Source organism: Pan paniscus, chromosome 23, assembly GCF_029289425.2.
Source record: "Pan paniscus chromosome 23, NHGRI_mPanPan1-v2.0_pri, whole genome shotgun sequence".
In the NCBI taxonomy this organism is placed as follows: Eukaryota; Metazoa; Chordata; class Mammalia; order Primates; family Hominidae; genus Pan; species Pan paniscus.
Genome location: NC_085927.1, coordinates 29,469,179 through 29,483,676, shown reverse-complemented (window position 1 = coordinate 29,483,676; position 14,498 = coordinate 29,469,179). Strand labels below are relative to the sequence as shown.

Sequence of the window (14,498 nt, the reverse complement as noted above, 5' to 3'; positions counted from 1 at the left end):
CTCCTGCCTCAGCCTCCCAAGTAGCTGGGATTACAGGCACATACCACCACACCCGGCTAATTTTTTGTATTTTAGTAGAGACAGGGTTTCACCATGTTGGCCAGGCTGGTCTCAAACTCCTGACCTCAAATGAGCTGCCCGCCTCGGGCTCCCAAAATGCTGGGATTACAAGCATGAGCCTCCAACAGCGCCTGGCCTAAAAATTTTCTTTCTTCAATAATAAAATAACTATAGCTTACTGGATGACCAGTTACATATGTGGTCCCTTGTTGACCAAAACGTTGTTATGCGGTGCATGACAGTTATACACAGGAGAGGGCCTGAAAGAAAAAAAAAATGGACCAAAAAAGGCCTCTTCTGGCTCAGTTGGATTCATTTCTTCCACAGGCCCACTGCCCACTCTGCTGATGGGCACTGAGCTGTAGACTGAGCTGCCTTGAGGCTGAGGTAAGCTGAATTTGTGGGAACCCCCACCTTTCCCTTGAGGGAGGAAGTTTAAATTATCAGGTCAATTAGGAAAGATACAACCGAAAAAAATCCAAGTTTCATTCCCACTTCAAGGAGGCGTTTCCTGGCTCGGTGCCACTTTTATTATTTTTGGCCCAGGCTGCTGAAAGCCCCACAGACCCAGGGAAGGTACAATGTGAGCTTTGATTCGCGTTTCAGGGATCAAAGTGAGTGAGTTTGGGTGTAAATGCAGATAACATTTCAGAGAGCTTTCATGAAAGGAGTCACTGGACCAGGACAGAAAGGGAGCTGGTGTGTTACGTGTGTGTTCCCCTTGAGAAGCGTCACTTTCCGGGTGAATCCGGCTGCCTGCCTGTGGCCCCAAGGACTCCTGGCTTGCATCCAGGTCCTTGGCCCACAGGCATCAGATCCTGAGCTGGGGCGCCTGCACCCTCTCCCACCTCTTCTCTAGGCACCGTGAAGCCGAGGAGAGGTGGCGTGGGACGGCTTGTGCAAGTGAGAAGAGCACCACTTCATCCTCACCTATCTTGTCCCCGGATCTGGGTGCTGACTCGGCAGGCTTGGGCTGGGCACGGCCCTGTGGGGAGGGCTTGGTAGCCTGCCCTCGCTGTCGTCTCCGGGTCCAGCCTCGGCCTGAGTCGGGAAGCACACAATTATACCCACAACAAGGAGGCCCAGAGGCCCTGCCTGCAGCCCCCAGGTATGCAGGTAGAGGGTCCTCTCGGACTGCCTGCCCCCTGCCTCTGGCGCCCAGCCTGCAGCTACGTCGAACCGGGCCCTAACAAGGTTCCCCGCACTGGCAATGAGTGATGAGAGGCACTCCGCGGGCACGCCGTTCCAGGGCGCTCACGACGCCCAGCAGCCCCGCTATGCCCACATCCACCCCGACACCTGCAGCCCCCCAGGCTTAGCCCGGCCCCGCAGCAGCCCTCTCGACGCCCAGCAGCACCCCAGTGTCTGGCTGACGCCAGGGCAGTAACGGCGGGCTGAAGCAGCATCGGCCCCTCGGTCTACGCCACACCCGGGTGCAGATTTCCCGGATCTGAGGGACCGCCGGGCACCGTCCGCTGGGGATCATGAGGGGCAGCTTTGGCCCGACCGTCCCGCGCCTGTACACGCGGCCCCACCTGATCCCGTGGCACTTGGCGCGGCGTGGGAATGGGCGCGCTCTCCCATCACCCACCGCGCGGCACTGCCGCGCCAGCAGGGACCGGGAGAGCCTGCGAGGCAGCGGCCACACGGCATACAGCGCAGGCGCGGCCTGGATGGGAGGAGCGCGTGGAGCGTGCCGGGAGCATGCGCGGGGTCGTACACGGCGGCCGCGCGCACGCTGGGGGCGTGGCTGCGCGATGTAATCGGTCTCTGGACGCTGCGCGGCGCTCCTCGGAGCAGGCGTTGCCGACTCCGGCAAGAGGGTCAGTGTGGAGGCGGGAGCCCGGGCGGCCGGCTTGAACTCCGTGCTCGCGGGCCTGGAGCTGCGCCCCTGCGTCTTTTCCCGACTTCTGATCCGCAGAGGGACACTCGGAGCCCCAGCCTGGGTCGCAGTGCCTTCGGTCTGCGGGCCTCAGTTTCTCGGTCCGCGCCGGGGGTTTGTGGGGGCACCTGGAGACATTTGGGCCGTTCTCGCAGTCTCGGGAGGCCGCGCCCGCTCCTTGCCTGGCCTCACGGCGGCCGATCTCGTTCTCCACTTTCTAGGTGGCGCCTGGACTCTCGCCCTCAGAGGGAGGCCCGTCCCACGGTCTCTGGCTACGGATCCCAGGACCCTCTTCGCGGGCGATTCGCGTAGCCTCAGGTGGGTGGGCTTCTTGTTGCCGTGGGCCTTGTGAGCTCGTATTTCCTGCATGGCGGTTGCTGGGGGGCGGGCGGTGCAGTCGTCTGCACTCAGCTTGCTTTAAGGCTTTGGGCAGGTTTTGTTCTTGGGGCCCCTGGGTCTCCCCAGAGCAGAGAATGGCTCCAGCGTTCCAGGTGTTGCCTTTGGCCTTGTGGGGGCAAACACACATGCGCCGTGGTACCTGCCCCTTTAGGATAGTGCTGTCCAGTCTAGAAGGGCCGAAAGTCTTCTATGCCAGGCAGTGTGGGGAGAAGAGTAGGGGGACCAACAGACTGATAGGCGTGGGAGGGCTAAGGTTCTCAAAATGGTGAGTGCGGCCCAGGGTTAGGAAGGCTCAGGCCCAAAGCAGGCCTGGCTGGCTGGTGCAGGGAAGCCTTCTCCCAGACTGCAGACACAGGTGCGCAGGTGAGTGGGCAGGGTGGGGGACTGGGAAGAAGGGAAGGCAGAGATCTGGGTAGCACACTGTGGCTCCTGGGCATGGGGTGTGGTCATTGTGGGCAACCTGGATACCTAACCTTAGCTGATGGTGGGAGCTGGGCCCTGGATCGGGGTCACTGCTTTTTTAGAGCTCAGTGAGGGACTGGACTGGACTCGACTCACGTCCAGGCCTTAGTATATTCCTGCAGTAAGGTGGGAAGCCAGGGTCATGGGCTGGGCTTTCAGGTGAAGACCCCCCCCCCAGAGGGGGGTCAGACCTGAGGGATTCCAGAGTGTTTGGGTGGTGGAGGTAGGGCCAGTGGCCCTGGCAGGTTCTAGTGCTGCAGGCCACCCTGGGAGGTACCTGGAGGAACTCACCCTGAGGGGGGATGGCCAGCAGATAGGAGATGTGGGATGAAGGTGTGTGCAGGCCTTGTGCTCCCAGTGAGCCGGTGGCGTTTGTGTGTGGGGTGAAGCAGAGAGTTTCCTGGAGGTCGTGAGTGGGCCTCCGTTTGCAGAGAGACTGGGGAGGGGGCTAGATAGAGTTAGGCTGCAGAGTGTAAGAGCCCTACAGGAGGGCTCCTTGCACTGGAATAGAACTGGCTGCTGGCTCTGGAGCCTCCTAGGTGACTGCTGCGTGGAGAAGGAGGGGCAGGTCCAGCCATCAGACTGGGACTCCCCAGACCCTGGGCACAAGTGACTGGAGTGGCGGGAGCAGACACAGCAAGTGGGGTTCCAGGATTTTACAATGGGGGGGGGCTGGGATGCTCTGCTGTGGCTGGGATGGGGACTGTGGAAAGGTGGTGTTTGTGGGTGGGGGTGGCATTGCCTGCAGGTGGCACTCAGTTGTGAGAGGTGAATTTGGAAAGCATGTGGGGTCAGGAGGGAGCAGATAATAGCAGGCTCACTGCTCTGTCGGGGAAGCAGGTAGGACCTGCTGTGTGCCTGGTGCTGGGATGTAAAAGAACCTAATGACGACGCGGTCTGTGCGTTGTTCAGAGTTTTTGGGGCGGCTAGAGCCTACTCAGCAGACAAATGTAGTTTATAATCGCGTGCTGTATAGTAGTTAAGCCTCTGGTCTCTCCAGCCAGTTTCTGCTGCTTCCACCACTTATGGGTTGGTGTGTGGCTACAGACAAGTTACTTCACCACTGTGTGCCTCAAAGACAATGCTAGTACCAACCTCCTGTGGGGGAGGTGGCACAAATGGGGCACTCAGTGAAAGGTTGCTACTATTGCTATCCTGAAATTTCCTGACAGTTCTGATCTGGCCCCTTTTCTTCTGAAATTGACAGCATCTGTCATTCTGCCTTGCCCTTGCAATGTCATAGGCAGCATTTGCCCACCTCAGACCTCCCAGGCCAGCTCCCTGGGCCCCTCCTTCCACTCAAAGCTCCTAGTTGGGTACCAGAGGGTTGCCCGCTTGTAGCTTCTTCCCACCAGTCCAGTGGGTGATGGTTAGGCCTAGTTCCTGCTCTTCCCCACCTTGTCTTTGGACAGATTGCCTCGGATGATGGCCTGCGACTGATAGTCTCTCAGCTCTTCTCAGCTCTCCTGAGGCTGCAGCTGTCAGCTCCCTGATCCTCAGCACTTGCCTGGACCAGTGCGGGTCTGCCACGCCCTGTTCAGCCATCCCTGTCCTGTTGTGTCGTGCAAGCCACGTCTGTCCACACCCCCACCACCCACCAGTGCTGGCTCTCCTCTCTTCTCCCCTCTGCTCCCAGCATGCCTCGTGGCCGGTGCCGTCAGCAGGGCCCTCGCATTCCCATCTGGGCAGCCACCAATTATGCCAACGCACATCCATGGCAGCAGATGGACCAGGCGTCTCCTGGGGTGGCATACACCCCCCTTGTGGATCCCTGGATTGAGCGGCCCTGCTGTGGGGACACCGTGTGTGTGCGAACGACCATGGAGCAGAAGAGCACACCTAGTGGCACTTGTGGCGGTAAACCTGCAGAAAGGGGTCCCCTAGCTGGGCACATGCCCAGCTCCCGACCCCACAGGGTGGACTTCTGCTGGGTGCCAGGCTCAGACCCAGGCACCTTTGATGGCTCCCCGTGGCTACTGGACCGCTTCTTGGCCCAGCTGGGCGATTACATGTCCTTCCACTTTGAGCACTATCAGGACAACATCAGCCGTGTCTGTGAGATCCTCAGGCGCCTAACAGGCCGAGCCCAGGCCTGGGCAGCCCCCTACCTTGATGGGGACCTGCCCCTGCCTGACGATTACGAGCTCTTCTGCCAGGATCTCAAGGAAGTTGTTCAAGACCCGAACAGTTTTGCTGAGTACCATGCCGTGGTTACCTGTCCCCTGCCCCTGGCCTCCAGCCAGCTGCCAGTGGCCCCTCAGCTGCCTGTGGTGAGGCAATACTTAGCTAGGTTCTTAGAGGGCCTGGCACTCAACATGGGTACTGCCCCCAGGTCTTTACCAGCCGCCATGGCCACCCCTGCTGCGTCTGGGTCCAACTCTGTATCCAGAAGTGCTCTGCTCGAGCAGCAGCTGACCAAGGAGAGCACCCCTGGGCCCAAGGAGCCCCCAGTCCTGCCCAGTTCTGCATGTAGCTCCAAGCCTGGTCCTGTGGAACCAGCCTCTTCCCAGCCAGAGGAGGCAGCCCCCACACCTGTCCCTAGACTGTCGGAGTCAGCTAATCCTCCTGCCCAGAGACCAGACCCAGCTCATCCAGGAGGCCCAAAACCCCAGAAAACAGAGGAGGAGGTTTTGGAGAAAGAGGGAGACCAGGAGGTATCCTTAGGTACCCCACAGGAGGTGGTGGAGGCCCCGGAGACCCCAGGAGAGCCACCACTTTCTCCTGGGTTCTGAACACAGCCCAGGTGGGAACAATGCTGCCCCTCATGATGAAGTGGCCTGTGTGGCTTGAGTGCCCCATAATCCCCAGTCAGAGCAGAGTGGTGTCCCCAGATGACTTCAGACCCCATAGCTGGGCAAGATGCGCTTGTTTCGGACTCTGCGCTGAGCGGAACCAGCTCCCCCAACTCCAGCAGAGCTTGACCTCCGCCCTGTGCCCTTTCCCTGCTGCTGGCTCTCTGCTGCATCCCTGCCCGTCTTCTGGGAGTGCCGTCTCACCCAGGCCTGCTCCCACGAGGGGGTCGTTTTGTAGATCAACTCTCAGCAGATACTTGCATCATCTTTGTCACCTCCACCCCCATAAAATACCCCCCTTGGTGTCTTCCACACTGGCTGGGACTGAACTGGGTCTGCCACGTCTGCCCGGTTGGGACCTCGTTCCTGTATGGGGTTTCTGTGTCTGTCCCCCTAGCCCCACCCTCTCTGCTCCCTGTGACTTCTGTCCCAGCTGGGATGTGAGGAAGGCTGCCTGGAGGAAGTGGCCACTTTGATTCTGGGGGATGAGTGGGATAGCATCTTGGCAAAGAATGATGTTTCCTGTGGGTTTACCAGCAGTTCTGGGCAGCTGGGAGGTTTGGATGCAGGAAGGTGGGATGCAAGCCCCTTGCCAGGCTCAGCTGCAGGCATTCGCCCTTTGTGTGTTAACGCTGTAGCTCTAATCGTGCCTGGTGTTCTGAAGCTGGCTCCTCTTCCCTGCTGCTGTGCTGCCATCCCCTGCTCACTCCGCACTGGCATGCATTGCGGATTCAGCACTTAAGCCCTAGTGTGTAAATGACTTAGATCTCCCTCCTGGCAGACTGTGACCCTCAGCACAGGGGCTCTGTCTTAGTCAGCTCTGTGGCCTGGTACACAATTGGTGCTCATTAAACACGTGTTGGATTACTGGCTGAGGTGGTGCAGTGGCTGCCTACCAGCAAGTCTTTGTTTCCCATTCTGTCAGGAGCAGAGGCCTGGCCATGAGCATTCCAGGTCAGCATTGCAGCTGTGGTTTCTGGCAGGGGCTTTGAGGGTCCAAGGGTCTGATCAAAGAAGCTGGGTGGGGCTGAGTAGGGGGTGGGTGGCTCTGCAGGTGGAGAACTGACTTCCGAGAGCTGTAGGTGAAGTGAGGACCAGGCAGCAGTCCAGAGCTGTGAGGCCCCAGGCCCAGAGGATTGGAATGAAGAAAGACCTGTTCCACACAAGGAGGGGTTTTCTAGTGGAAGCTGAGCTTGGAAGCTCCTGGAGCCAAGTTTACCACAGGATAGGCAGGTACAGCCGCCCAGTGTGTGCAGTGTGTGCCCACTCTGGTGCTTGGACAAGAAGTTCAAGTCCCTTTCAGGTTTACAATTGTGAAAACAACAAAACAACACCTTCCTGGAAAGTAGGAAGAAAAAGCAGAAATGTGAATTGGAAATACAGCCAACTATTTTAGGAAAAACTAATTAGCAAGCATCTGATTAAACTTATTCAGAAACTGGCCGGGAGCAGTGTCTCACACCTGTAATCCCAGCACTCTGGGAGGCCAAGGTGGGTGGATCACCTGAGGTCAGGAGTTCAAGACCAGCCTGACCAGCATGGAGAAACCCGTCTCTACTAAAAATACAAAATTAGCCAAGTGTGGTGGTGCATACCTGTAATCTCAGCTACTTGGGAGGCTGAGGCAGGAGAATCACTTGAACCCAGGAGGCAGAGGGTGCGGTGAGCCAAGATCACGCCATTGCACTCCGGCCTGGGCAACAAGAGTGAAACTCCATCTCAAAAAAAAAAAAAAAAAAAACCAAAAACCTTATTTAGAAAAATATAAATTGTTGAGATTATTTTATGGTAACTATCACTAAAAAAGGCTCTGGGTTCAGATGGTTTTATGTGTGAGTTATTTCAGGGCACAGATACCTTGTAGGTAAAACAACTGGAAACCTTGGAAATAGGTGGGAAGCTATTTTTAGAAAGCAGGTATAGCCCTGGTAGCAAAGCAAGTGAGCTGGCAGAAGAAACCCATGTTCAGTATTGATTCTGGTCAGACGTGAGAAGTCCCTGGATGTCCTGGCCCAGCCCCATGCTTCTGTGCCAGGTCACACAGCTGCCCTCCGTCCGATGGCTCAGGCCCCAGCCCCCCTTTTGTGGGTTGGGTCAGACTGCTCCCTGATGCCTGCCTCCAGTGCACTGTGGCCTGGCTCACCTGTGGGTCTGGCAGTAGAACCCAGAGTTGCTCTCTAGGATGGACAGCCTAGTCACCCAGCTGACCCTTACCCTGTCCCACAGGCTTCTGGACAGGCCACCTTCCCCATCTCCCTTTAGTGGACCTGAAGTGGATACTCCAGCCTGGGATTGCTGCCTTCGCTTTTGAACCCTGTCCTATTGGGGCTTTGGGGCTTTTGTGCCCTTGGGACCCAGGCAGCTCCTGGGAGTGTGTGAGTTATGGTCTGCCGTGTGTCTGAGGGCCAGTCATGCAGCATCCACCTAGGCAGGCTTGAGAGTCCATGGGAGAGTCCAGGTGACCTGGTTTTTAATTAAAACGGGTCCTGTTTATTGTGGTTGGGCTCTGCCCAGAAAGGAAGGTAGGGCCTCGAAGTGGTGATGTCCAGGTTTCCTGCACAGGTAGGGTGGAGGCAACGATGGACTCTGGCATGGCCTTCCAGACAGGCAGTGCACACAGCTCCTTTCAGAGTGGCTTTGTTGCCAGCTGCTGCAGCACCTGCTTTCAGACAGACGATGACCAAGCTGCTTTCCTGCTGGGGGAAGGAGGCATACCAAGGGCCAGGAGAGGAGGCATTCTCCCTGGGTTGTTTTTCTCTTCTGGCCCCCACACACTGGCAGACCCGAAGGCGGGGTGCTCAGGAGCTGCAGAGCCTGGCAGGGTTTGCTGGACATGCTCAGGGACGGGCCATGGTGCTGGCTCTGCTTTCTAATCATGGTGTCAGTCCTTCACTTCCCTTGGAAATACCCAGAGATTTTACTTCCTGAAGATAGGACATGATGGGTGCTGTGAGATGGTATTTAAAGTACCTGTCTGCAAGGAAAACTTTAAAATAGGAAGTACTAAGGATAAGGTCCTATGGGATATTGGAATATTTTTTAAAGCCACAATAGTTAAAGCACTTAGATGTGGACAGATGAGCAGAGAATAGAGGACTTTGAAACAGGGCCAAATAAATATGGAAATTTAGTACATGCTAGAGGTGTTTCCAATTAACGAGGGTAAAATGGATTATTCAGTAAAAGCAGTTGGCCCTCTGGAAAATAGTAAAGCCGTGTATGTGCCTCACTCTTTATACCAGTACATATTCCAGATTAAAGATTTCAATGTTAAAATTATGAAAGTACTAGAGGAAAATATGGGTGAATTTTTTTTTTTTTTTTTTTTGCCTATGATTCCAGGATTTTAAAAGTTTTAGATGCCCAGAGTTGTGGAGGTATGGAGAAGTGGACCTTCTCATACTATTGGTGGGAATACACAATAATATAATTTGACCACATAACAATTCTAGGCACATGCATGCTGTGACTACTTGCTAGGTGCATGAAGGCTCTTGCCAGGGGTGGTCATGGTTCGGTGCCACTACATGGGGGTTTAGAGCAGGGACTGGAGGTTGGCCTTGCCTCCTCCCCTCCCCGCATGAGCTGAGGGTCCTTACCTGACCTTTTAGAGCTGTGACCACAGTTTTTCCTCATGGGGTGGTTAGAAGGGTTGAATGAGAATGATGCCCATGCAGTGCCTTGGCTGGGGTCTGGGCCATCTAACACCCACCTCATGGGTGTCACTGTTTTTTGAACAGCAGAACTGGAAAAGCCCAAAGATCCAGCAATAAAGGAGCAAGGCAAATAAAGCTGTTACCCTGCAGGATCAGTCAGCATGAGCCAGATTGTGCTGCAGTAACAAAGATCTCCAACAGCGCAGCGGCTACAGTTGGCACTGCTTATTTCTTGCTTGCACCTGTGGGCCACCGTGGCTGGGGCCTGTCAGACCTGTGCTGACGACAGCCTACCTGGACATATTTCTCCATGCTCACTGAGGCAGGGGAAAGGCCACAGCAGGCCACAAGTAATGTGTGTCACCCCACTTCCATTTCCGTGGCCAAAGGAAGCCACAGAGCCACACCTGAGTTCCATAGGACGGCAGCAGCTGATCATCCTGTGGGCTGGGGTGCTCAGTGTGGAGAAGTACGAGCAGCCACCCAGCGTGGGGCTGGTTGGTGCTGCTGAGGATGGGAGGATGGGAGGGGCCTGCATCCATCCCAGGGCAACATACCTGTTTGTCTGCTGGGGCTGCCTGACAAAGGACCGCAGGCTAGGGGACTTAAACAACAGACATTTCCTCATGATTCTGGAGCTAGAAGCCTGAGATCAAGGTGTGGGCAGGGTTGGTTTCTCCTGAGGCCTCGCTCCTTGGCCTGCAGATAGCCATCTTCTTGCCGTGTCCCTGTCTGTGTCAGTGTCCTAATCTCTCATAAGCTCACTAGTCTATTGGATCAGGGCCCACCCTCATGACCTCATTTAACCCTGAATTACCTCTTTAAAGACCCTGTCTTCAAATGTAAGTACTAGGGGTTAGGACTTGAACATAAAAATATTGAAGGGACATAGTTCTGCCCACAGCGGTGCCCGTGATAGGCTTCTCTGGTTTTGTCTTTGCTGTTCCTGGCAGCGCTATCTTGGGCAGGCTTCCGTGGTCTCCACATGCCTGTGTGCAGAGTCCCCCAGGCCCTGGGTTCTGGGGCCCATACTGAGGAGTAGGGATGGCCAAGCCTTGGATGTTGAGTAGGCAGTGCCCAGTTGTGCTGTATGGGATGCTGTTTCTCACTTAAGAAATCTTTCCCTACCTGGGGGTACAAAGGCATTATCCTGTATTCCCAGGTTGTAACTTTCTGCCTTTGACATTCAACCTTGAGTCCACCTGTAAGTGTAACTGTGGCAGAAGGGAGGGGTCTGCTGTCATCCTTGATAGCCTGTGATGAGCAGAGCCCCTCTGCCGACCGCGATGCACATGTAATATGAGCAAGAAATAAATTTTTGATGTGTGAAGCCACTGAGTTTGGGGCTTGTGTTTTCCACAGCATAACCTATTATGTCCTGACCAACAGGGGATCCCATTTCACCTTTTTCCATAGGGCACCAGCCTGCCTCAGCATCAGCTGCTGGCTGCAGCAACTCACAGCCTGGCTGCAGCCACCCATGAGCCGTGCCTGGCCTACCCGCCTGCTCTCTGGTCTGATCTGTCCCTTACTAGTTATTCTAGCTTTTAAGTCTTGATTATGTCATAGGGAAACCCTCCATGTCCCCATTCTTCAAGTTGTCTTGGCAAGTTTTAAAACACATTGGATCACAAATGCAGAGGCAGCGAGGATGGTGTCATGGCCCTTGCCCAGCCCCAGCAGTGTTCACACTCTCCTGGTGCAGGCCTCGGTGGTGCCTTGTTGCTGGACAGCCTGGCCAAGCCTGCTCTCCAGGATGGCAGGGCCCATTGCTCCCTTAGTTTTTCTTTGGGCTACATCATCTCTATTACAGGGACACGGTGGGTAGGGGCTGGCCAAGGAAGAGCCCAGGCCTGTGGGGTGTTCTCATTGGCCGGCTCCTTTCCTCCTGGCCTCAGGAACCACCCCCAGCACAGGGCTGGGGCCTGTGGATGATGGGTGCTCATGCACTTGCCACATTCTTCTGTGTCCCTATTGGTGGGGCTGCCAGCTGGGTGCACAGGACATCTGACTCCCCTGCCCCCTGCTGTGCCTACGCTGCCTACCTCACCTCTGTGTCTGAGCACTGCAGGGGACTGGGGAGTGTTTGTGGGTTGTGGAGCCAGGGCTCTTGATTCACAGGCTGTGCATAGGGGGGCCCCTCAGTGAGGGGTCCACCTGCAGCACCCACAGGGCAGAGCAAGTGGGAGGCTGGCCTCTGTCCTCATTTGCATGTCTGTGGATGTGGGCAAGCACATTGCTGGCATGCATGTGTAAGCATGTGCACAGCTGACTGCATGAAGCTGGGTGGTTGGGAGTTGAGACATACACCTGGCCACACCACCACCTGTGTGTGATAGGGGACCTCCCCTTTCCACCCAAGGTGGCCTCCGCCACAGGAGGAGCCACACAGGCAAGTCCCTGTCAGAAAGTGTCAGCCCCAGCTTGCTTAGGGACCCCTCCTCCAGCTCCGACCAAGTTTCCAGGGCACATCCCCATCCCCGAGGCCAGGGGCACCAGCCCCAGGGGATTGGTCCCCATCCTGCACCCTCTGTGAGTGTTGTCTCTCTCTGATGGGATCGGCAGCTGGCCTACGTGAACCAGGCCTCTGAGCAGAGGCTGAACTAGTGCATGGGAATGTCACGCTTCCTGTAAAGCAGCGAGCTTTTCCGTGTGTTCACCCGGGGCAAAAAGGCCGGTCCCCTCTGCTGGCTGGGTTCCTGCCTCTGCCCGTAAGTGCCTGGGGCAGGCTGGCTAACAATATCCAAGTCAGGCTTCCTTCCTGCCATCTTGCCAGGCTCCTGGGACCCGCTCCTGGGGCGACAGACATCCCCAGCCACAGCGTGAGATGCCTGCTCACAGAGAGACCCCGCCTGCCCATCCTGCCTGCCTCTGCAGCCTGGTGGCTCCTCACGCTGGCATTTCCTCTTGGCTCAGCTGAGGCAGCCCGTATCCCAGTGCAAAGGAGAAGTCTGACTTGCAGCCTCAGCGCCTGCCTGGCGCCCCTGCTGACTGTGGAGCTGGCCAGCAGGTCACTCCTCATGCCCCAGCCATGAGGCTTCCAGGCATCCCCAAGGAAGAAAACTAACCCATGTCCTTGTCTCCATGAGACCCACTCCCCCTGCCAGCGTGGTGGGTGGTTGGTGGCCACGAGGACCCAAAGTGCTCGCAGAGCACCCAGCAGGGACTGGCAGTGCCTCGGGGGAGAACAGGCTGCAGTGGGCTGTCTAGAGGAACTTGCTTGTCTCTGCTCGGGAACGAATCGTGCCATTTGGGCGTGTCCCCAGCACAAGTGAGTGATCTCTGGGACCCTCCCTCACACGCAGCAGGGCCTATCTGGAAGGGGGAGGCACAGACCTGGTGGGGTTCAGCATGTAGGCACCGTGCTGGGCCCCACCTGGCTCACTGCAGGCCAGGAGTCCTGGGTGGGGCACTCTGGGTCTCAGTCTCTGGAGAAGTGCTGGTGGCCAGCCCTGGGGCACCTGGGCCACTGCCCCAAGTGAGGTGAAGTCAGTGCCGGCCCCTGGCCTGAGGCAGTGAATCTTGCTGGGGGGCAGCTCTCCCCTAGGGGAGCAGGGTGGAGGTGCTTTGCCAGAGCAGAAGGCCCCTGTGGCAGAGCAAATGACCATTTCTCTAGGATGGAGAAGAGACTCAGACCCAGAAGGGAGATGGGTGGCTGTCCTTCGTCAGGGCCTACAGGACTGTAGCACTCTCATCTCCACTATGGAAATCGTGTCTATGGCTGGAATCTGAGTTCTGCTTTGCAGATTTGCCAGCTTACCAGTGCTCTGGGCAGCCGGGGCTCGGGTTCCCCTCCCTGCACTGAGCTGGTTCAGGGCTTTGTGGGCCTCAGGCCAAGCTGTCAGTCAGGGCCACTCCCTGAGAGGGATATGCCTGATGCAGGCCTGGAGGTGCTTTCTTCTCCAAGGGAAGGAGTTCTTGGGGGGCATACCTTATTCCCCGCCACAGAGAGACTGACATCGGTCAGCCCTGGGAGGTGGGAAATGGCTGGGGTTGGGCTGTGCACTTGCTGCCCGGGGGGCGGTGCCTGGCTCCCCCTCGCCATCGGGCTGCTGGGCACCGGCCCTCCCTGCCTCCCTGCCTCCCCGGAATTCTTCCTGGGATCTGCATCTTTGAAGCCGCTGCCTCCCTGCCCGCCTGGGCGCTTCCAAAGGCGGATACTGACAGAGGATTCAATGAATCGAAGGTCGCCAGTCGGGGCGTTGACAGATGCCCAGCCGTGATACTATTTCTGATTTAATAACCGAATGGGAGGCTGGCCCTCTGTAATAATTAGGGCTAATTACTGAGGAGGTGTTGACAGACGGGCTGAGAGGAAACAAACTACCTTTATCCCGTGGCTTAGAGTCAGATTACCAGCCCAGTGCTATCTGCCCCTCAGAAAGTAGACGCTTCAATCACTCAGCGAGGCTTCAAAGGGGAACAGGGCCTGACAATGCACGGGATTTGGAAAGGAGCTATGAAGTGCGCCTTTGACTCCGAATCGCCAAACGGAGCCCCATTCCAGAAATGGTTTCTTTGTGAAGTTTGAGTTAGTGCTGGTAGACCTGTTTCCCGTGCTCAGGACAGGGAGCTGGCTGCAGTGGGAGTGGGCAGGTGGGGGCCATGGCCAGGGCTGTGGCTGGTGTGTGGCCAGCTTGAGCTGCTTAGGTCCTTCCCAGGCCAGGTGACACTAGCAGAGTCCTGGTATCTCCAGTAGCTGGCCCTGGTAGCCGTGGGTCCAAACAGGGAGGTGCAGCATGTTTTCCTTGCCCAGGGAGAGTTTCTGGTCCTTTGTGGCCGTGAGTGGCAGGTAACAGGATAGGGACCTCACCATCTGAGCAGGCTCATCCCTTCCTGTTTGCAGCTAGAGTGCAGCTTTTCTGCAGCCCTCCCTGGCAGGTCTGGCCTCCCTTGAAGGGGGATGTGTCCTTGGCATTATTTATGGCAGGACCACCTCTTGGGGGCCTGGGCATTACTCACCAGGCTGCTCCCACCCCCGTCCTGGGCCGAGAGCCAAGGCCATGGAAGCAATCCTGGCCCCCGAGGCCTTGGTGGGCAGACATCAGTGACTGAGAAGGGTTGTTGGGGGCCAGTCTCTGACTGCCCCCACTGACTCCCCGCTGATCTCCCTGCATTTCAGAGATGGGGAACGGTGTGTCTAGACCTCAGTTTCCTGGTTTGAAGCAGCAGCACTGAGATGTGTGCCAGTGAACTGACCGGGATAGCCCAGGGCTCTGTGTCTGATGCAGCTTCTTGGAGTGGTGT

General features: G+C 56.9%; 2 protein-coding genes across 3 annotated transcripts in view; both read left to right on the top strand.

The window, feature by feature from the left end:
- The first annotated feature begins 1,841 nt into the window (after positions 1 to 1,841).
- GNB1L (G protein subunit beta 1 like) overlaps positions 1,842 to 14,498 on the top strand; it is a 74,912-nt gene continuing 62,255 nt past the window's right edge. Inside the window, exons 1-2 of one of the 2 annotated variants that reach the window (XM_034948969.3) lie at positions 1,842 to 1,883; positions 2,164 to 2,260. The gene's annotated coding sequence lies outside the window, so the exon portion shown is untranslated. The remainder of the gene's footprint in view (positions 1,884 to 2,163; positions 2,261 to 14,498) is intronic. The other variant, XM_003814052.5, reaches the window with a different exon arrangement.
- Positions 2,164 to 10,581, top strand: RTL10 (retrotransposon Gag like 10). Its single transcript, XM_008966660.6, has 2 exons — positions 2,164 to 2,260; positions 4,216 to 10,581. Exon 2 carries the CDS (start codon positions 4,441 to 4,443, stop codon positions 5,533 to 5,535), a length of 1,095 nt encoding a protein of 364 aa, XP_008964908.2. The 5' UTR covers positions 2,164 to 2,260; positions 4,216 to 4,440; the 3' UTR covers positions 5,536 to 10,581.

Coding starts and splice junctions, on each gene's coding strand:
- RTL10 (XM_008966660.6), top strand. CDS start 4,441: ATGCCTCGTGGCCGGTGCCGTCAGCAGGGCCCTCGCATTCCCATCTGG.